The sequence below is a fragment of the Anguilla rostrata genome, chromosome 3, assembly GCF_018555375.3.
Source record: "Anguilla rostrata isolate EN2019 chromosome 3, ASM1855537v3, whole genome shotgun sequence".
NCBI classification, from domain to species: Eukaryota; Metazoa; Chordata; class Actinopteri; order Anguilliformes; family Anguillidae; genus Anguilla; species Anguilla rostrata.
The window spans coordinates 652,190-671,878 of record NC_057935.1 but is presented as its reverse complement, the minus strand read 5'-3'; the positions used below and the strand labels follow the sequence as shown (position 1 = coordinate 671,878).

The 19,689-nt window shown below is 47.0% G+C and overlaps 2 protein-coding genes and 1 long non-coding RNA gene across 6 annotated transcripts in view; 2 read left to right on the top strand and 1 right to left on the bottom strand.

Moving 5' to 3' along the window:
- LOC135249748 (uncharacterized) overlaps nt 1-8,897 on the bottom strand; it is a 40,776-nt gene extending 31,879 nt beyond the window's left edge. Inside the window, exons 1-3 of one of the 3 annotated variants that reach the window (XR_010328763.1) lie at nt 8,451-8,897; nt 6,580-6,758; nt 383-707 (exon numbers count right to left, since the gene is read on the bottom strand). This is a non-coding gene — a long non-coding RNA (uncharacterized LOC135249748). Of the gene's footprint in view, nt 1-382; nt 708-6,292; nt 6,759-8,450 lie in introns of those variants that run through there. The other 2 variants (XR_010328764.1, XR_010328762.1) reach the window with 2 other exon arrangements.
- On the top strand, nt 7,939-13,172 carry LOC135249746 (protein Wnt-8a-like). 2 transcript variants are annotated; one of them, XM_064325263.1, is made up of 7 exons: nt 7,939-8,065; nt 10,303-10,416; nt 10,556-10,589; nt 10,786-10,924; nt 11,351-11,476; nt 11,699-11,841; nt 12,076-13,172. In XM_064325263.1, the coding sequence occupies exons 2-7, from the start codon at nt 10,346-10,348 to the stop codon at nt 12,631-12,633; spliced, it is 1,071 nt and encodes a 356-aa protein (XP_064181333.1). In that variant the 5' UTR covers nt 7,939-8,065; nt 10,303-10,345; the 3' UTR covers nt 12,634-13,172. The 2 variants fall into 2 exon arrangements, with proteins under 2 accessions (XP_064181333.1, XP_064181334.1); XM_064325264.1 differs by lacking the exon at nt 7,939-8,065 and adding an exon at nt 8,930-9,471.
- Nucleotides 13,173-13,298: 126 nt separating this feature from the next.
- Nucleotides 13,299-15,813, top strand: LOC135249747 (protein Wnt-8c-like). The gene is made up of 6 exons (XM_064325266.1): nt 13,299-13,593; nt 13,907-13,940; nt 14,170-14,308; nt 14,420-14,545; nt 14,745-14,887; nt 14,995-15,813. The coding sequence occupies exons 1-6, from the start codon at nt 13,523-13,525 to the stop codon at nt 15,547-15,549; spliced, it is 1,068 nt and encodes a 355-aa protein (XP_064181336.1). The 5' UTR covers nt 13,299-13,522; the 3' UTR covers nt 15,550-15,813.
- Nucleotides 15,814-19,689: the final 3,876 nt, after the last annotated feature.

Below are 19,689 nucleotides of genomic sequence, written 5' to 3'. Positions count from 1 at the left end.
ATAAATTTGCTGTTTAAATACTGAGCTATTGACGTCATGCACCAATGAACGCATGGGTCGAAGTTAAGGCGTGGTCTACGTACGTCCATGGGTTTTCAGAAGCGTACAATCGAATATGTATTTCAGGCATACAGCCATGAGTAAAATCTGAATATTTTAAATATTTTAATTCAGATAGGAATTCCAGACAAATTTTTTTGAAAAAAAATTACGCAAGGATTAGTGAACGAAGCCCCAGGATTATACATCAAGGCCTTTGTCCCAATAAAATGTGCACTGCTGCAACTATTTTTCTAGCCAGAAGAGGGCGACAAAAGACCATGTTTGAGAATGAACCGCCGTCCGAAAAACTTCTACACAGATTTTAAGCAATCACTACGAATAAACAGCTGAACACCGATTTATTAGAATGCGAACACACACACGAGAGCTTGTCAGAAGCTTGAGGATGTCGTTAGTTTGTGCGAAGCCACACGTGACCCGTATAACCGAAGGCAGATTGCAGCTGCGACGACATCAGCCGCTTGGTCAGAGTGACGTCACCGAGGAGCCAATGGGAAAACGGAGCGTTTCTACCGTAAAACACGAGCCTCCAGAGGTGCAGGTCTGTAAAGGCTGACGTCAGGAATGACTTGGCGCTTCGCCTGGCCTTAAGCCCGCCTCTTCTGTGACATCACTCTCTCAGTCTCTCTCACTCTCATCACTCACTCTCTCCCTGGAAAAAACCCAAATCCTTCTTTTACACTGAATAGTGTACCCCACCGCACCTGCAGGACTGGCAGGAGGACCAGCAGTCTCCAGATACGGTTACCGTGCATGAGGAAAGTCCCCGGTCACATATTAAAATTAGAAATGAGTCTGAGTCATGGGGTCCCGTACAATGGAGCCCCCTACCCCCCCCCCCCCCCCCCCCCCCCAGCCCACCAGCTGAGCCACGCCCACCCGTGACCGCAGCTGCCCACTTCCAGGAATCTTATATCACCCGCCAGCTTTATTTATTTAATCAACCCCCCCCCCGGCATATGGCTGATCCCTCTGGAATGAACGCTGTTCACTTCCCCCTAAAAGGGCTCCCCCATCCCTGGGGAGCATGAATATGCAAGGGGGGGTGAGAGAGGTTCTGATCAATCACGGTCTCTCTCTCTACCCTCTCTCTCTCTCTCACACACACACGCAGACACACATACACTGTCCCTCCCTCACTCTCCTCCCTCTCTCTCTCTTTCTCCCCCCTCCCTCCCCCCCCCCTCCTCCCTCTCCCTTTTAAACCCCCGCCCTGGTGACAGGCAGAAAATCAGACGGTGCCAGACGCAGTACAGACGCCTCGCAATACAGACGCTTCCTCGCCTCCCAGGCTCACCGCACGCAGCTCTAAGGTAAGGACACGCGTGTGCTGCTCGACACGCCTGTGCTGCTCGAAACGCGTGTGCTGCTCGAAACGCCTGTGCTGCTCGAAACGCCTGTGCTGCTCGAAACGCCTGTGCTGCTCGACACGCCTGTGCTGCTGGGCCGTCCCGCTCTGGGGCTCCCCTGCCCGCTGCGCTAACGGGGCATCCACACCCCTCTTTGGGGAACAGGGGGCCGAGGACAGCAGGCTGTCAGAACAGTGTAAAAACGAGGCTGTGATTTAGCCTGCAGTCCTCCTCTGACCGACAGCATCGCAGTCTTTGTCTGGTCTGGTCAGGGGCGGGGTGGATTGGAGTGGGGCGGTGCGGTGCGGGGTAAGGTGTGTGTTGGGGGGTTTAGAGTGGTGTGGTATGTGGTGTGGGGTGTGGGGTTTGAGGTATGGTGGTATGGGGTGTGATGTGGTTTTTGTTGTGGGGTGTGGTTTTTGTTATGGGCTTTAGAGTGATGAGGTTTAAAGTGGTGTAGATCGGTGTGGTGTGGTTTTTGGTGTTGGGTGTGGTGTGTGGATCGGTGCAATGTGCTTTTTGTTTTGGAGTGTGGTGTGGTTTTTGTTTTGGGGTGCAGTGTGTTTTTTGTGGGGTCAGACTGGTTATTTTTGGGGCGTTCAGAGTGGTGTGTCGATCGGGGATCTCAGTCGAGCAGGCTGGCCTGCCTGCTGTCTTTAGACACAGGGGCGTGGAGCTGGGTGTGCTAGAGCCGGGCTGAAACACTACAGGAGTCTGGCTGTTTGACCAGGGCTGTGTGAGAAACACAGTGAAGCTGCGTGCCGAGGAGTCTGGGAAATGTAGTTTGGTTTCTGCTCAGAGGTGTGAGAGGCATGCTCTGCTGTCTGGACTCTCTACCTGAGACTGCAAAGGAAAGAGAGGGAGGGATAGATAGAGGAAGAGAAAGAAAAGGGAGAGAGAGGGAGTGAGAGAGTGAGAGCGAGAGAGAAAGAGATACAAAGAGGGAGAGAGATACCGAGAGGGGGAAGTGAGAAAGAGAGAGAGAGGGAGAGATTGAGGGATGGAGAAATGGAGAGAGCAAGGCAGAGAGGACGGAAGTGTTGATGAACCGGGAGAACAAAGAAAGGAGGCCCAGGATGGAGGACTGGGGGCAGCGGGGGGGCACAGGGGCAGATGGACGGACGGTCAGCACAGACAGACAGGGGCGGGGCCCCAGCTGGGCGGGGAAAGGAAGGGAGGGTGGGGTGCACGAGACCTCGCTCTCAGTCTCGAGGGTGCTGGGAGGGGCCGGATGGTCCTAAGGGCCGTGCTGACCACGCTGCTCAGTGGGGCGGGGGGGGGGGGGCGAGACAGGCAGAAGCAGTGCTGGGAATGAAAATGGAGTCAGCCTGAAACAGCAGTGTCTCCCCTGCGCCTCCCCTGCGCCTCCCTGCGTCTCCGTGTCTCCCCCGTGCCTCCCTGTACAGCACCCGCCGTTTTACTGTCCCACAGAGGAACAGGGTGAATCCAGGAGATTTCATTCTCTGAGTATTTTATTCTTACCCCCCCCTTCTTTCACAGCCAACATGTCCGATAAGCCAGACCTCGCTGAGATCGCCTGCTTCGACAAGACCAAGCTGAAGAAGACCGTGACAGAAGTGAAGAACCCCCTGCCCACCAAAGAGAGTGAGTCCCCCCTGTCTGTCTGTCTGTCTGTGCGTCTTTCTGTCTGTCTGTCGGAGAGTCAGTACCCGGTCTGTCTGTGCGTCTGTCTGTCTGTCTGTCTGTCTGTGCGTCTTTCTGTCTGTCTGTCTGTCTGTCTGTCTGTCTGTCTGTGCGTTTTTCTGTCTGTCTGTCGGAGAGTCAGTACCCGGTCTGTCTGTGCGTCTGTCTGACTCTCGGTGAATCTGTCTGTCTGTCTCAGTGTCCGTCTGTCTGTCTAAGAGATTGAGAGCCACGCCTCTCCGGCTGTCTCTCCGTTTGTTGAAGCCTGAATTATGGGAATGTGCAGATTACAAGCCTCGCCCAAGTGGGTCACTTTCAGCAGCTCCACACGTGCGTGTGTGTGTGTGTGTGTGTGTGCGTGTGCGCATGTGTATGTTTGTGAATATGTGTGTGTGTGCGTGTGTGTAGGTGTGTTACGCCATAAAACATGTATACGCAGGTATGAGCAGAGGCAGATCACGGACATTATTGGTATTGTATACATTTGATCAGGAAATGTCCAGCTGTTCATAGTTTGACCTTTAGGTAGTCTGTTGAATTGAGGTGTGTGGGAACATCTGCCCCACACACACACCCCCAGACCTGCCTCACACACACACCTCCCCCCAGACCTGCCCCACCCCTCCCCCACCCCCCACCCCCCAGACCTGACACAGAGTCTCCAGTCTGTTTCCCATCAGCTTGTCCTGAGCGTTGAGCAGGTAAACTCGAGCACAAGGCTTCTTCACACATTCTGTCAGTTCAAATGGCTGCTGAACAGAACCAACTGGTCACATTCACCTGAGAGTCAAAGTCTGGCCTCTATCGCTCCCCTTTACACTGGGCCCCTCTACCCCGGGCCCCTCTACCCCGGGCCCCTCTAACCCGCGTCCCTCTACCCCGGGCCCCTCTACCCCGCGTCCCTCTACCCCGCGTCCCTCTACCCCGCGTCCCTCTACCCCGCGTCCCTCTACCCCGGGCCCCTCTACCCCGCGTCCCTCTACCCCGCGTCCCTCTACCCGGGCCCCTCTACCCGGGCCCCTCTACCCCGGGCCCCTCTACCCCGGGCCCCTCTACCCCGGGCCCCTCTACCCGGGCCCTCTACCCGGCCCTCTACCCCGGGCCCCTCTACCCCGCGTCCCTCTACCCGGGCCCTCTACCCCGTCCCTCTACCCCGCGTCCCTCTACCCCGCGTCCCTCTACCCCGCGTCCCTCTACCCCGCGTCCCTCTACCCCGCGTCCTCTACCCCGGGCCCCTCTACCCCGGGCCCCTCTACCCCGCGTGCCTTTACCCCGGGTCTGATTTCTGAGTTATAGTCCAAGTTTGAGAGTTTGATCCCCAATTCTAAGGAGTTTCACTCTGAAAGTCTCCAAGACATTATTTAAAATAGCATTCATGCTAGCTTCCCTGTTCATGCTAGTGTCGGCGTTCATACAAGGGCCTGCGTTCATGCTAGCGCCCATGCTCATGCTAGCATCCCTGTTCATACTAGCGCCCATGCTCATGCTAGCATCCCTGTTCATACTAGCGCCCATGCTCATGCTAGCATCCCTGTTCATACTAGCGCCCATGTTCATGCTAGCGCCCATGCTCATGCTAGTGTCCCTGTTCATGCTAGCACCCATGTTCATGCTAGTGCCTGCTATCCTGCACGGTCCTGAACTGGCAGAACACACTGCAGCACTTAGACCAGTTTAGCGCTAGGCATTCTGCACAGAGTAACGATAGGGGTGGATATGAAACAGGCAGAGGCACTCCAGTCAAATTAAATGTTTATCTGCGTGTTTTTCAGCCATTGAACAGGAGAGGAAATCCACGCCCTGAACTCCAGGAAGCAGAGAGAGGGGCACTATGGGCCGGTTTCACCACCAGTCACTGCTGTAGCTACTGTCCTGCTGTTTCTGTAAAGGGGGGGTGGGGGTGGGGGGACCTGGTGCAGGATCATCCATGTTTATGGGGACCAACGAGGCCCCCGACTTTATACTTAATCACCGGGGATGGAGACATCACAGGTCGGGGGTGTTTGGGGAGGGGGGGGGAGGGTGATGGGCAGGTCTGGGTTTTTTTTTTGTTTTTTGGTTTTTTTACTAATGGTTATTCTTTTTTGCCTTTTGTCTATGAAAAACGAAGACAAAATGGGTCAGGCAAAAAAATAAATGTGGAAATTTTCCTATAACGACCAGACTGGAGTGAGTTTTTCTGGGAGAGGGGCGTGATATTCTGCACACCTGTACCAGCTGAATTCTGGGACTTTTCTGTAATAAAAAATAAAACCCTGCAAACAAGCTTCACTCTCTCACTTACATCCATGAGGAAGAACAGATTTCATGATCACCCGACTCCCGGTCATCAGGACCCTCACAGTGTGTTATTAGATTAGGGGATCAGGGCCCAGCTGGTGCTCGGGTGTGTGGTCCGAGACGGGCAGCAGAGCAGCCGTGCCGGGGAGAAGCAGCCGGGGAGAAGCAGACGGGGAGCAGAGCAGCCGTGCAGGGCCAAAGCAGACGGGGAGAAGCAGCCGGGGAGAAGCAGACGGGGAGCAGAGCAGCCGTGCCGGGGAGAAGCAGACGGAGGAGTCTGAGCGGACATGATGCTCTGTGACTGCCCTGTGGATGGGCCTTTTAACGTGCATGATGCTTTCAAACAGAACTTCACACTCCTTCCTGCTGAACGTCCAAACCCGAGGACAAAACAAGCAATGCAGAATTCTCAGAGTTTAAAATGTCTTATGAAATGATGGCCACTGTTAAGGACAAACAGTCACAGTGTGTGGCTGGGGGGACTTGGTAGGGGTAGCAAAACAGCCCAGGGAGTCTCTTCACTGGAGACTGAAATTTTAAAGTTCCTATCACACACACGCACACACACACACACACACACACACACGCACACACGACTCCTTCCTAAACTCTCAGATCTGACAGTTCTTCTTTCAGCGAGACAAGAGGCAAACAGAACAAGCGGAGCACCCTGATCTCTCTCTCGCCAGCAACACAGAATCACAAAGATCATCATTTCCACCCAGCCGAGACAGCACTCCTTGCGGACCTCATACACAAAGCAAAACTTCCACTGCAGCTCAGTTACCGTGGCAACAGAGTCTCAGGTTCCGAGCCTGCTGACTCATAGCCGCCTCTTTGAAAATCAACCAATCGGCTTTCAGAAGCCAGGAAATCAAGCCGGCCGCTCCGTGTCAGTGCATGAGCACGTGCCGGTGGAGACGCATCGGCCATGCAGAGGCCAGTGATAACAACGCGTTTTATTTTATTTATTTTATATTTCCCCTGTAAAGCGTCTTCGTGAGATTCTGTTAAAAGCGCTATGAAAATAACATTGAAGTGTATAAAACCACAGCAAAAACACTAAAATTTATAACAGACAGCCATATTTTACAACTGTATCATTTTTGCAGCAATGACAATTACAGAATTTTTTGGGCAAACATTCAGTTTGACACACGTTGACCCATTTAAATTGGTTCTTTTTTAAGTGTATGCACTGCTGTATTTTCAGAAATGTATTTAAGTTTTTTTTTTTAATTACCTTAATGAGAGTCCTGAGTCGTGGCAGAATTTGAATTGGAGGCCAGGGAACGCACAGTTGTCCTCGGGGAAGTGCTGTCGGTTCGTTAGTAGAGGGCGCTCTTTCCTCAAGACCGCATGCACTTCACAGTGGCAAGCCATAGGGGCGCTATACAGCAGTACTTGCGGATTCCGGAACACCTATGAAATGAACAGGGGCCTTAGCTCTTGCGTTCAGTGCTCACAGAAGTGGTAGTACATCTAATGATTGCATTTTATTAGCGACTCAGTTCACAGCATGTCCTGCACATCGTGGTCGCCCAAGCTGCACATGAACTTGGCAATCCGCTTACCTTCCTGGGCAAATGAATAAAAAATAAAAGGAACAAATAAAACTTTTTTTTTTGTTGCTTGATCGCATATTCAGGCTTGTGGCTAAAGTTGCATTTTTCCACAGTGCAATAAAATAACAGTAGGCTAATGTTACAGTAATAGCAAAAAACTAAAACGATCGTCAATATTTAATACGTTTTTGCTTATGTGATCAAGAACACCTGTGTATGTATAAAAATGTATCATTTTATGTAAAGAAGTTTCCGAAAAGATTACTTTTCTAGGGATAGCCAAAGGCTCGTGTTTTAAATTTAAATTACTCGACACCACCGACCATCATTTTATTATTCAATTATGAAAAGATAAGAGAAACTAGGCATATATTTCTAATTTCCAGTGGGAATGATATGGGATGGCGGTGGGAAACGGTAATAATACTCAAGAAATATGCGCACAAAGAGAGGCGCACTTTAAAACCTCTCCTCTTTAATTCAATCCTTCGATCCCCACTATTTTCTTCAATTATCGCAGATGATGCAGGATGCTTTTTTTACATCTTCATTTTCACACTTGCTAATGAGCGCGCGAGAGGGCCCGCCTCGGCCGCCTTTCAAGTGCCCCCGCCTTGCCATCGTGGTTAATAATGCGGCTGGATCTCTGGCGTCGGTAGTCCTGCCACCCAGCCACAGCCCGTCTGGCGAACCTCGGTCACAAAGCCATGTCAATTTCCCCTCCTTTATCGGTTTATTCTCCCACTTATCTCTGCTATCACTGCGATTTGTGAATGCAGTCGCAAATCCCCGCGCGCGGTTATGGAAACGCGGGCTGCGTGATGTCTCTGTTATGGCCCCATTAATTATGGAATACAGAACAGTTTCGAACGAATAAACATACATGACGCTTTCATCGCTCAGATTTTACGTTTCCCAAAACGAACTCTTAAATAAAATAACAAATGAGTAAATTCTAAATCATAAATTGAAGAATCAATTTATAAATATCAAATAGCATTATTATTAGTATTGGCGATTTCCTTTTATAAGAAGCCGAATGTAAAGTATGTTCTCCATAGGCCTATATCGCCGGTCCATTCCAGAGCCAGAACGTACCTGTAGTCTAAGAGTCCGAATGACAAGTCGAAAATATCTTTGTAGAACTACAAGTTGAAAAAACAGGTAAATGTTTTCACTTAAATATCTAAAAAACAAACAAACAAACAAAAAAAAAACACTTTAACCAGCTGTATACACGTCGGGATATTTTATTTATGTTCTAAAAGTTCGCATGCAGCTTGCTTTGAAAGAAGTATCGCTGTAACGTGTTCACTCATTGTGCTCATCAACACGTATTTAACAAAACTTTTTTTTTCCAGATTAATTTTAAATACTTTTAGAAACATTAACTATGGTGTCTGTATGCATGTGAAGATTGGTGTAATATAAGTGGTAAATACTTTATTGCCTTTGATTTTATTTTCTCAAGTAGGTGTGGGCGGTGTAGTTTCTGTCGAAGCTAAATCTTGATGTGTGCTGATATTCAATTAGAAAGGATTATCCTCACCTGCGCGCCCCGCCATTGTCCCGGCGCGAGCAGCACTGTTCAGCTGAAGTACTCCTCCATTGTGGAAACATCAAATGATTTTTTTTTTAAAAAGGGGATCTGGGTGGTTTATGGGGTTCAACATACCACGGCTTAATTTGACTTTCATGAATGTGTAATCCGTTGGTTTCAGCAGTTAATGTCTCCGTCAACTGCAGCATTTACAACTGCATTCCTTATGCAAGATAGTTTACTGATAAATAGTCGCTAAAGGTAACACACCGTGAGGGCTTAAATACAACAGCCTAAATGACATTTTGCACAACGGCTTGTATTTTTGATGGGACTGCGGATAAAATGGATCAGCGGCTCATGTCTTGATCCGTCATCTGTCTTTGTAACTCTTTAGACGCCCAGCGTGAAATTGCTAACGTTCCTTTAATTAAGAGCAATCTGCATTCATTAAATCCTCACCCAAACTGCGACTCAAACACCTGGTGACAAGTTCTGCCCTGTTGTACTTCACCAGACAGAAGCCTAGACAAGTAAAAGTGATCGGAGTTAATACGCATCCCCTTATCTAAACAGTAAATTGAACGCGCAATATGTTATTCTACACCTCGTCGCGTATATATTAATCTAATAATTGAATTAAGGAGAACCGTCTCGTGGTCATGTTCAGGACGCGCAATCGCATTGAAATCAATTAGGCCTATATTTAGTTAATCTAAAAAACTCGTGAAGGATTTTTAAAAAAATGCAGACATAGCATTCACATAGGCGAATGCATATATTTCAACTGGATATTTGCTCCTAAGGAGCTCCAGACTATTTTCACACCGAATCCTTTCCCAGGACATCTTCTGCTATTCTTTTTCACGAAGCGCCGGTGTCGCCAATGTGTGACATGTTATTTGCATGACTCTTAGCGAACCGTGTAGAATGACTTTATGGCTTTTGTTTTCAGAATGAACCCCCGGGGAATTCGGGGTTATTTCCCCAAGAACGAAATTGCCTTCCACGCAGGAATGCCTTGATCCAAGTAAACGCTGGAGATTCCGCACACTTGCTCACTAGTTTAATGCATGTGTATGGCAGTATGAGTGGCGGCCACGCTGCAAGTGTAAACAGGAGTCAGAGATGAGGAGGAGATTAATTGTTTCCATCTAGCGCGCGTCCCCTGCCTCTCCTCTCTGTCGAATCTACAAAGAAAAGATCGTGTTGACAGAGTAACAATCAGCGTGGTGTACAAATGGAAATGATGTTCACTACAGGACACCTTGCTTTTCCCTAATGACACATCCTCAAAGCTTCACAATCCACACAGCAGAATACCTATCTGAACGACTACACACCTTACAGAACGCCAAGTGTACACTCATTAGCCAAACCTTAGAGCCATTCACAAAGCCACCAAATGGATTAACGTCCAGAAATGGCTGTCCATATTAACGCTGGAAGCTAATTACCATGTAACCTTAACAGTGTTAAATGTACATATTAACTATCTGTTATTATAAAAAATAAAACAATACTAATTATTTTTTTTTTAAACAACAACAACATTCAGTTAAGGCTATATGTCATTCATTAGGCAACGTGGGAAAACTCCAGACTGAACAACACCTGCAAAACGGGGAAAGAAAGAGGACCATTTAAAAAACAGTGTCAAAGCTTTGAAGTGCAGTTTTACGCTGGTATTTCCTACGTCTATAGAACACAGCAACCAATGACCCAGTGGTTACGGTTTCACAGTAAAATGTAAAAAGTAAAAAAAAGAAGGTCACCCACAGAAGATGAGGGTATAAATAGCATCTTAGCAGTTTCTCCTCTGGGCTGCTTCTCCCCGTCGCTTCGTGTTTGTTCTCCACAGTATCGCGGACTCCGGCTCAGGGATAACGGACAAAGTCGCTGCCATGGGCCCGTGCCAACTCTTTGCGTCTTTAATTACGTCCACGTTCTATCACATGCTCTCTACAACCGCTTGGTAAGTTGCAGTGACGTAAAAAATCCAAAATATTACCATTCATATTTATATTTGTGTTTTTTTTGTAAGATTGTGTTTGGAATATATGTGTCCCTAATGAAAATAAGTAACCAAAATGCAATTCATGTGCCATTTCTAGGTCTGTCAATAACTTCCTGATGACAGGACCAAAGGTAGGATATTTCCCCGAACGGCCTCGTTTTATTAATGTTGGCGCATGATGACATTGAGAACGCAGAGATGTGCGCATTACGAGGAAGTAGCAATATACGACATTAAATAATTTAATTAGCTGATGAGTACATAATACGTGCGTGTGCAGTGGCGTGAATGTAACGCAAATTTAAAAGATGGATTTATTTTCTCCAGGCCTACCTCATATACACGAGCAGCGTGCAGGCCGGCGCGCATAGCGGCATGCATGAGTGCAAACGGCAGTTCGAATGGGACAGGTGGAATTGTCCGGAGACCCCCCTACAGCTGTCCACCCATAACGGACTCCGAGGCGGTAGGAGCGTTTTATTAATGTTCCTAAACATGCACAGTAAAATACCCGGTGTTAATTCAACTCTCACAGTGTTAATATCACCTCTAGCGGCGTTAAACTCTGAATAAATAACATTTGGCCCCACTCTGGAATGTGGGAGCTAATGTTATCTATTAATAGTTGAATGAATACTGGACATTTTACTTTGTCTACTTTAATCCAGTTTCTGAATTAAAGAAGACACAAAGTGAATTACGTATTGGTGCGACAGAATTAACCACGAATATGTTCTTCAGTATGTTCCTTTGCAGTAATGGTATATATCCAAATAGAATACACAGCGTTGGTGCCGTAGTCACATGCAACGTGTCTAGATATGTAGGATATTTATTATTTATTATTATTATTAACATGTCCATCTAAATAAATTTCATTCTTGCATTTCAGCCACCAGAGAAACGTCTTTTGTCCACGCCATAAGCGCAGCCGGGGTGATGTACACTCTCACTAAGAATTGCAGCCTGGGGGACTTCCATAACTGCGGCTGCGACGATACGAAGGTTGGACAATCTGGTGAGAATACCATACAACACCATACAACACCATTATTCAAATTTTATTATTTAGTAGATTTTGATATGTTGTTTTATTAGATTTATGCAATCAATTTGATTTAACATTTTGTTTACTCAGATGAAATCAAATTGAAATAACGATAGCCTACACTTGAATTGCGCAATTGCGCGCAAGATTGTAATATTTTGCAAGTTTTTTAAAATATATTTCTGCGTGCAGGTGGAAGGGGGTGGATTTGGGGCGGCTGCAGCGATAACGTGGAATTTGGGGAAAAGGTTTCCAAAGAGTTTGTGGATGCCCTGGAGACAGGCCATGATTCACGAGCCGCAGTTAACCTGCATAACAACGAGGCTGGGAGACTGGTGAGTTCTGTACCAGTGTGCAGTATCCATATCCGTTAATTATTCAATTAAAAACCCGGCCCAGACTGATGTCCTTACTCGACAGAAACGCGTATCTTATGGCACTGATCTACAGCATCGTTTCTGAACTCAGGATGAATTATGAAAATTGTTGTGTAATTTCATCTGAAAATATTTTTTTCGGCTGTGAAATGACATTAACCATGTTGCTATTATCCTTTTTTCCATGTGAAGGCGATTAGGGACACGATGAAGCGATCCTGCAAGTGCCATGGGGTGTCTGGAAGCTGCAGCATCCAGACCTGCTGGCTGCAGCTCTCCGATTTTAGGGACGTCGGCAACTACCTGAAGGTGAAGCACGACCAGGCGCAGAAATTTGAGATTGACAAGCGGAGGATGCGCGCCGGGAACAGCGCGGATAGCAGGGGCGATGCGGTCAGCACCATCGCGCGGACAGAGCTGATCTATCTGGAGGACTCCCCGGATTACTGCAGGAGGAACGCGAGCCTGGGTCTGTACGGCACGGAGGGCAGGGAGTGTCTGCAAAGCGGGAAAAACCTGTCTCAGTGGGAGAGGAGGAGCTGTCGGAGGCTGTGCCACGACTGCGGCCTGAAAGTGGAGGAGAGGCGAACCGAAACCGTCAGCAGCTGCAACTGCAAATTCCACTGGTGTTGCACGGTCAAATGCGAAAAATGCACCCAGGTAGTGACGAAGCATTTTTGCGCTCGCAGGGACAGGAGCCGCAGGCCTGCAAACAGCACGCGGAGACGAAACCGCGTGCACGACGGCTGATGTTCCCAAACGCTCGAGACAGCAGACAATAAATCATGTACGTTGCCAACATTTGAAAAAATGTTTTCATGGCGTTTTCACAAACGCACTCCAGGATGCTGGAACCATGGATTCCTATAGACTCTGGGTTTACCATTTAAATATGCCACCATGCCTCTGCTCATAACATTAAGTCAAATATGTATTTTCACAGTCTACTGAATGTTTTATTGTTCTTTATTCACTCCCAATGTTATGCACTTTTGGACTATCAGTAACACGAACGATTATTCTTTGTAATGTATATGAATGCGTTTTTTACTTTTATCTGCACGAGCACGACCATGCACAAACTTCCTGCATGCTCACGTTCACTCTTCGATGGACTGTAAAATATAATTTATAAAAAGGCATCTTGTGAATGTTTTTGGTTTTATGTAGTGAACAGCTAGTATATATAAGTCATGAGATATCAGTTTAAATGCGACGGTCACATATATTTTTGTAATGTGAACTCCAGATTAAATGCTAAGAAATGAAAATCATTCTGGAATAGGTTATCTTTATTTGTCATGTTTCCTTAAATACAAGTCAGTCTCATTGATTTATTAGTGTATTATTTTGCTGTAGCTTCTCAACAGGAAATCCGAATTAAACTAATTAATCTGGGCCATCGGTTTGTGTCTCCTGTTGATAGAACACAAACTGCGTACTGCTACCCTTTGAAGTTCACCGTAGGCGTTTCCTTGACTTTTCTCGCTGATGTTATCCAATGATCTCCCACGAATCCTCGAAACAAAAGGCAAGATACTCAGTCACTCCAAATAACGATCATATAAATTTGGCGAAAGTTTGAGCTTCACGTCAGTTCCCAAATTGTGGGTTCGTAGAATACGGAGGAAGATCTACAATGCGTTTCTGTTCGTTTCTTTGGCTCTTTGCATTTTGCAGTTATCATGCCGTTCTTCTCGGACACACATGGTAAGAATAATACGTGTTTGCTTATCTATGCGGTGGGTTAGGAACTGGCTTAAATTATTGAATTTATTTATTTATTTATTTGAAAGGGACAATGCACAGTTAGTAACTGCCCCAGAATTAGTTTGATTGCTAAATTCCATCTGTGGTCCCTTGGCAGTTAACTATCAGGTAAATTTACAAAAGAAAATATGCACAAGCAGCAATTTGCAATAAGAAAAATAAATAAAAAAAATAGAAAAAATATATAATTGCAAAAACATAATTGTACTTTATTAAAACGTACTGTGCTCTTCTTTCTCTCTCTTCCTTTCAGGTCATTGAACAATTTTCTCATGACCGGACCAAAGGTAAAACGTACATTTTAACCTTATATTATCCCTACCGATGTTTATTATGTGGTCTGAATATGATTTAATTATTTACTATTTACTATCTACACAATATCTATTGAATCGTTTGGCTAAGATGCTCATTTAAGTTTTAACTCGAAACTGCACAACATTTCGCGATTTTTTTTTTATTTATTTTTTTTTTAATTTTTTAATCTAAACCAAACCGTTTTCCCTTTTCCTCCAGGCATATCTTACTTATGCCAGTAGCGTGCACGCGGGAGCACAAAACGGCATCGACGAGTGCAAGCACCAGTTCGCGTGGGACAGGTGGAACTGCCCAGAGACCGCCCTGCCATTGTCCACTCATAAAGGACTACGACGCGGTAAGATTGCCTATACTTCTACATACGAACTTTCAAACGTCGGCGTCGTCAGATTCAGTTTGTTTAAATAGTTTGAAATCTTCATGTTCAACTGTGCCTTTCCTTTTGCAGCCACAAGAGAAACATCCTTCGTCCACGCGATCAGCGCCGCTGGGGTGATGTACTCTCTGACCAGAAACTGCAGCCTCGGTGCCTTGGACAGCTGTGGCTGTGACCAATCAAAAAACGGAAAAATTGGTAAGGGTGAATCTAGGACAGGTATTTACAGGTTTTATGGTGGTCTTGGTCAAACTGGTGATAACATCCACAGTTGACAATATCTATCCCTCAAGTATACTTGTTGGCGCATTGGAGATGGGCTTGTGAAATGATAGTTCAGTTCCTGACGTGTGTTGAGTGGACACATCCTGACCCGTTTCTCGTGTCTCTGTTGCAGGCGGTCGTGGGTGGTTGTGGGGTGGATGCAGCGACAACGTGGAATTCGGGGAGAAAATTTCTAAGAGCTACGTGGATGCGCTGGAGACTGGGCAGGACTCACGAGCTGCTGTCAACTTGCACAACAACGAGGCCGGTAGAAAGGTGACTGACTTTTATTTTACTTTCCTTTGACACACATGCCTAAAAGACTGCAAGAAATAATTAAGCAGAGTGGCTGTCATTATTTTAACTGTATTCTTTCTTTACAGGCTGTGAAAGCGACTATGAAGCGAATTTGCAGGTGCCACGGCATGTCCGAGAGTTGCACGATCCAGACGTGCTGGCTGCAGCTCTCCGATTTCCGGGAAATCGGAAATTACCTGAAGGTGAAGCATGACCAGGCGCAGAAGCTGGAGATGGATAAGAGGCGGATGCGCGCCGGGAACAGCGCCGACAGCCGAGGGGCGATCGCGGATGCGTTCGGCACCATCGATGAGTCAGAACTGATCTATCTGGAGGACTCCCCGGATTACTGCAGGAGGAACGTGAGCCTGGGACTGCTGGGCACGGAAGGGCGGCAGTGCCTGCAGACCGGGGACGGGCTGTCCCAGTGGGAGAAGCGCAGCTGCCGCAGGCTCTGCCATGACTGCGGCCTGCGCGTAGAGGAGAGGCGAACGGAGACCGTGAGCAGCTGCAACTGCAAGTTCCACTGGTGCTGCACGGTCAAGTGCGAGAACTGCTCCCAGGTCACCGTCAAGCACGTGTGCGCGCGGAGAGACGGCGGGCAGGGGAAACACAGAAGGAAAGCGCGCGGACATAAATGATTTAAAGTTTAACTCGTTTAAGTTCACTCCAATGGCTGTGATAGTGGTTGAATTGTTTTATACTAGGTTAGATTTTATGTCATGCCACTGAATAGCAACTATTTTAATACTGAACTTGTCAAAGTCGTTGCATTGTAACGAAAGTATTTCAGCTGATTTTGATGATGTCGAATCCTGTCTCTGCACTTTTACCTGTCTGTCATCTGTGTACAGACGTCAGATTATCTATTTATGTGTATGTCATTAATTTGAATAAATCTAATTAAGCAATGCTGTCGTTTTTCATTCTAGGATCACCCATAAATACTAGACTATTCATTTTATTATCGTTGAACTCATTTTATTATATTTCACGTTATGAAATATGAACTATAAACGTTATGAATTAGGATGCTTTATAATAAGAACAAGAGTATACTGGGGTCACCGCAAATTAAGAGGAACCTCTTCGCAAAATAAATATTAATATTAATATAATAGTCACGGGGAGAGAAGGCTCACGGCGATTCAGCACCGGGCGTTTAACTGTAATTTTACAGACTGTCGCACAACTTTATGCAGTGACTGGCCGAGAAGACAAGGCGCAAACTGCTATAAATAAATGGATACATGGAGGGATTAACGCGTGACATCTTGCACCTCGCCCTTGGGCGTGTAGCAGCGTTGATTTAGACGCGCTTTGAAGTACGGTTGGTGTTGATAGAATGTTTAAGTATTCAAAAGACACAAAGGTTCGAGCGTGAAAGGAAACGTACGTAGCTCATGTTTTTTTGGTGTTTGACATGTTAATCCCCTAAACCACTGCGCTAGCGTGGACAGTCGCACTTAGACAAGTCAACTCAACTGCATGACAATAAATCAAAGCACTCGTTGCATATTGGCTGTATTTACAAGTAAATATAGACTTGAAATACAAATCAGCACATGAATTTCTGATTTTATTACTAAAATTTTTCATGGATATCCAAGGTGCTGGAGCACAGCAAAAATTGTGTCAGTGTCCAAATGCTCACAGACTGCACTGTATAACCTTCCAAATGCTTACAGACTGCACTGCATAACCTTCCAAATGCTTACAGACTGCACTGTATAACCTTCCAAATGCTTACAGACTGCACTGCATAACCTTGTGTGTACTTTGATTTGGGATTTTTCATGCATATGAAAATGATTAAGCGTACCAGTAAACACTCTTAGGCCAATGAGCAAAAGGTTTCAAAGGCATGGAAGAGTATAAAACTTGTCAGAAAGAGGACGCAAGTCCATGCTGTCTCCCCAACCAGTGAGGAAAACGATGACAAAGGCAAAGAAGAACCCAGGTACCACAGTTACGGAGCGGTATAGAGCCATAACCTGAGGACTAAAACATGGCTGTCACACTAGCCAGGCTCCTCAGAACGGTGCGGGAGGAAGGGGCGGACCGAGAGCGACCAGAACATTCCAGAATCTGGACTGGTGTCGCTGGTAGGACACCGCCGTTGTAGTGCTTAACCTGCATTGCTTCAGTGTACCTCCTGCTGTATAACTGGATACAATGTAAATGCTACGTAAAAGTTGTGTCGCTGCAAAAGTCACTCTAGATAAAAGCATCTGCTAAATGCCTGTGAAAGGTTCTCCGTGGAGGATCACACATTACAGGCAACGGTCTCTTAGCCAGGGGACACTGCACTCAGTACTAAGCATTATTTTTTAGAAATGTGTGTGTAATTTGAAAGAATGTGTTACTTTAGTTGCTTCCATTGAATATAATTTTCATGAGTTAAAATTACAATATTTCCTCATAATGATGGTACTTAATTTCTAGAGCATGTTTATCAAGGATGCTAATAACTGAATAAGTAACTAACTTCCTCTCTCACCCCCTTTCTTTCTCTCTGTAAGTCTGTGTGTGTGTGCGTGTGTGTCTGTGTCTGTGTGTGTGCGTGTGTGTGTCTGTCTGTGTGTCTGTGTGTGTGCGTGTGTGTGTCTGTCTGTGTGTCTGTGTGTGTGCGTGTGAAATCATTTCCTGTTTCCATGTTTTCTCTCTGTCAGAACTAGCAGAGCATACAAAGCCCCTGAATGAAAGCCGTCATCACAAAAGGGCCTCAGCCAATCAGGGAACAGAGGGAGATTTCCCATTAGAATCTATCTTTGTGGTGACAGCTTCCCCACTGAACTGGCCCCTCCCACGCATACGCAGAGCCCCCACTCAGCCAGTCATAAATCTGTCAGCCACCCCCCCACCCCCCCCGTGCGACGGAAGCTCCCTTAGGCCCCGCTTTGGGCCTCCGTTTTGGGCCCGTCCCCCCGTCGGGTCTGTTGATCATATCATGGAGAACATTATTTCCTGTCTCACTGTTAGCCTTTTCCCGCTCGCATCCACAACACGAATAAAACAAGTTTGCCTAAATGGAGCTATGCAACATTCAATTCATTCAGCCAAGGAAAGCAGTGAAAATAATTTATATGAAATGCTCATTTGAAGCCCAGATGTAGAGTGGGTAGAGGCTGGGACAGTGAAAGTTGACCATGGAGAGCAGTAGTGAGGCTGGTTTTCATTCTTCCCCTCTAACAAGAGCTGGTTTAGACCTGGGACAGCACAGCAGGTGAGTTACATCTCTGTCCAATCAGGAACATGAATCTGTGATCTATCAGATATAAAGGAAAGCCAGCAGCACTACCTGCCCCAGGGTCCGCTGTAAGGGCCTATGGTGACCTCAGGGCTGCAGTAGGGGGCTAAGGTCACACAGGTGATCGACATCAGTGGAAGGAAGGCATTTATGACAGATTCAACAGCCTGGATTCCCTCACGGAAACAAAACATACTGCAATACATTGTATTTATGTGCATCTTTTTTCATACCAATAAATTAGCAATATGGGGAAATGTGTGTCCTCCAGCAGTGCTGCACAGGGGGGAACAGTACGGCGGATTTGGGGTCCTCCTGTTTCCCAGGCTTCCCAGCTGGGCGCTGGTGAAAGCAGGGGTTCGATCGGCCGCTCGCTCACACCGCAGTACGCTGCCCCGCCCCCGGCCTGAGGGGGCCTCCCGGGCACGTGCCCCCCCCCCGCGCTCTTTCATATGGATGCCGCTCCGCTCACTGTAATAGGCATGAAAGCCTCCAGGTCGTCTCTTTCAGGCGGGGGCTCTGGAGGTGAGCCTGTTTCTCTTAGAGCGGCTGAAAGTCTGTTTCCTTTACGTTTCCAGTCCCTGCTTCCCACGCGAGGAAGACGAGGAACGCACATCTAATACATCACCCCACCGAGCACATCCAGCACACATCCACAGCAGTGCCCTCACACATCTAATACATCACCCCACTGAGCACATCCAGCCCGCATCCACATCTAATACATCACCCCACCATTTTTCTATCCAGAAGCAAGCCCCACACTGTGTGATATAGCTTTTTTTGCAGGCCTCACTGCTTTAGAGAGTCTGTTTGATGGTGCTGTGAAATTGTGAAATAGGATGTTGTGTCTTACGAAATAATTGTTACATTGTGGCAGAAAGACGCTTGTGATAAAGAAGGACTTCAATTTGCCTGTTCTGTGTTCAGTGTCCTGTGTTCAGTGTCCTGTGTCCTGTGTTCAGTGTCCTGTGTTCTGTGTTCAGTGTTCTGTGTTCAGTGTTCTGTGTTCTGTGTTCTGTGTTCAGTGTTCAGTGTTCTGTGTTCAGTGTTCTGTGTTCTGTGTTCTGTGTTCAGTGTTCAGTGTTCTGTGTTCAGTGTCCTGTGTTCTGTGTTCAGTGTTCTGTGTTCAGTGTTCTGTGTTCAGTGTCCTGTGTTCTGTGTTCAGTGTCCTGTCCTGTGTTCAGTGTCCTGTCCTGTGTTCAGTGTCCTGTGTCCTGTGTTCAGTGTTCTATGTCCTGTGTTCAGGGTCCTGTCCTGTGTTCAGTGTTCTATGTCCTGTGTTCAGTGTTCAGTGTTCTATGTCCTGTATTCAGTGTTCAGTGTTCAGTGTCCTGTGTTCAGTGTTCTGTGTCCTGTCCCCAGACAGGTGGGCTTTGAGGCCACGCCTGTCTCAGCAGGATTGGGGTTCCCGCCCGCAGGGGGGGCAGCTCATTTACAGCCCCCCCTGGGGGCGTGTCGCTGGACGGGGTGAGTGATGAGCACCCCCAGGTCCTTACGCATCGGTGCTAATTGCCTGGCCCAGCAGCAG

Bases quoted from the DNA above. Each gene is read 5' to 3' on its own strand.
- LOC135249746 (XM_064325263.1), top strand. From the start codon at position 10,346: ATGGGCCCGTGCCAACTCTTTGCGTCTTTAATTACGTCCACGTTCTAT. The intron at 10,925-11,350 runs GTAGGAGCGTTT...CTTGCATTTCAG, and splicing joins CCATAACGGACTCCGAGGCG to CCACCAGAGAAACGTCTTTT. The intron at 11,842-12,075 runs GTGAGTTCTGTA...TTCCATGTGAAG, and splicing joins ACAACGAGGCTGGGAGACTG to GCGATTAGGGACACGATGAA.
- LOC135249747 (XM_064325266.1), top strand. From the start codon at position 13,523: ATGCGTTTCTGTTCGTTTCTTTGGCTCTTTGCATTTTGCAGTTATCAT. The intron at 13,594-13,906 runs GTAAGAATAATA...TCTTCCTTTCAG, and splicing joins GTTCTTCTCGGACACACATG to GTCATTGAACAATTTTCTCA. The intron at 14,888-14,994 runs GTGACTGACTTT...CTTTCTTTACAG, and splicing joins ACAACGAGGCCGGTAGAAAG to GCTGTGAAAGCGACTATGAA.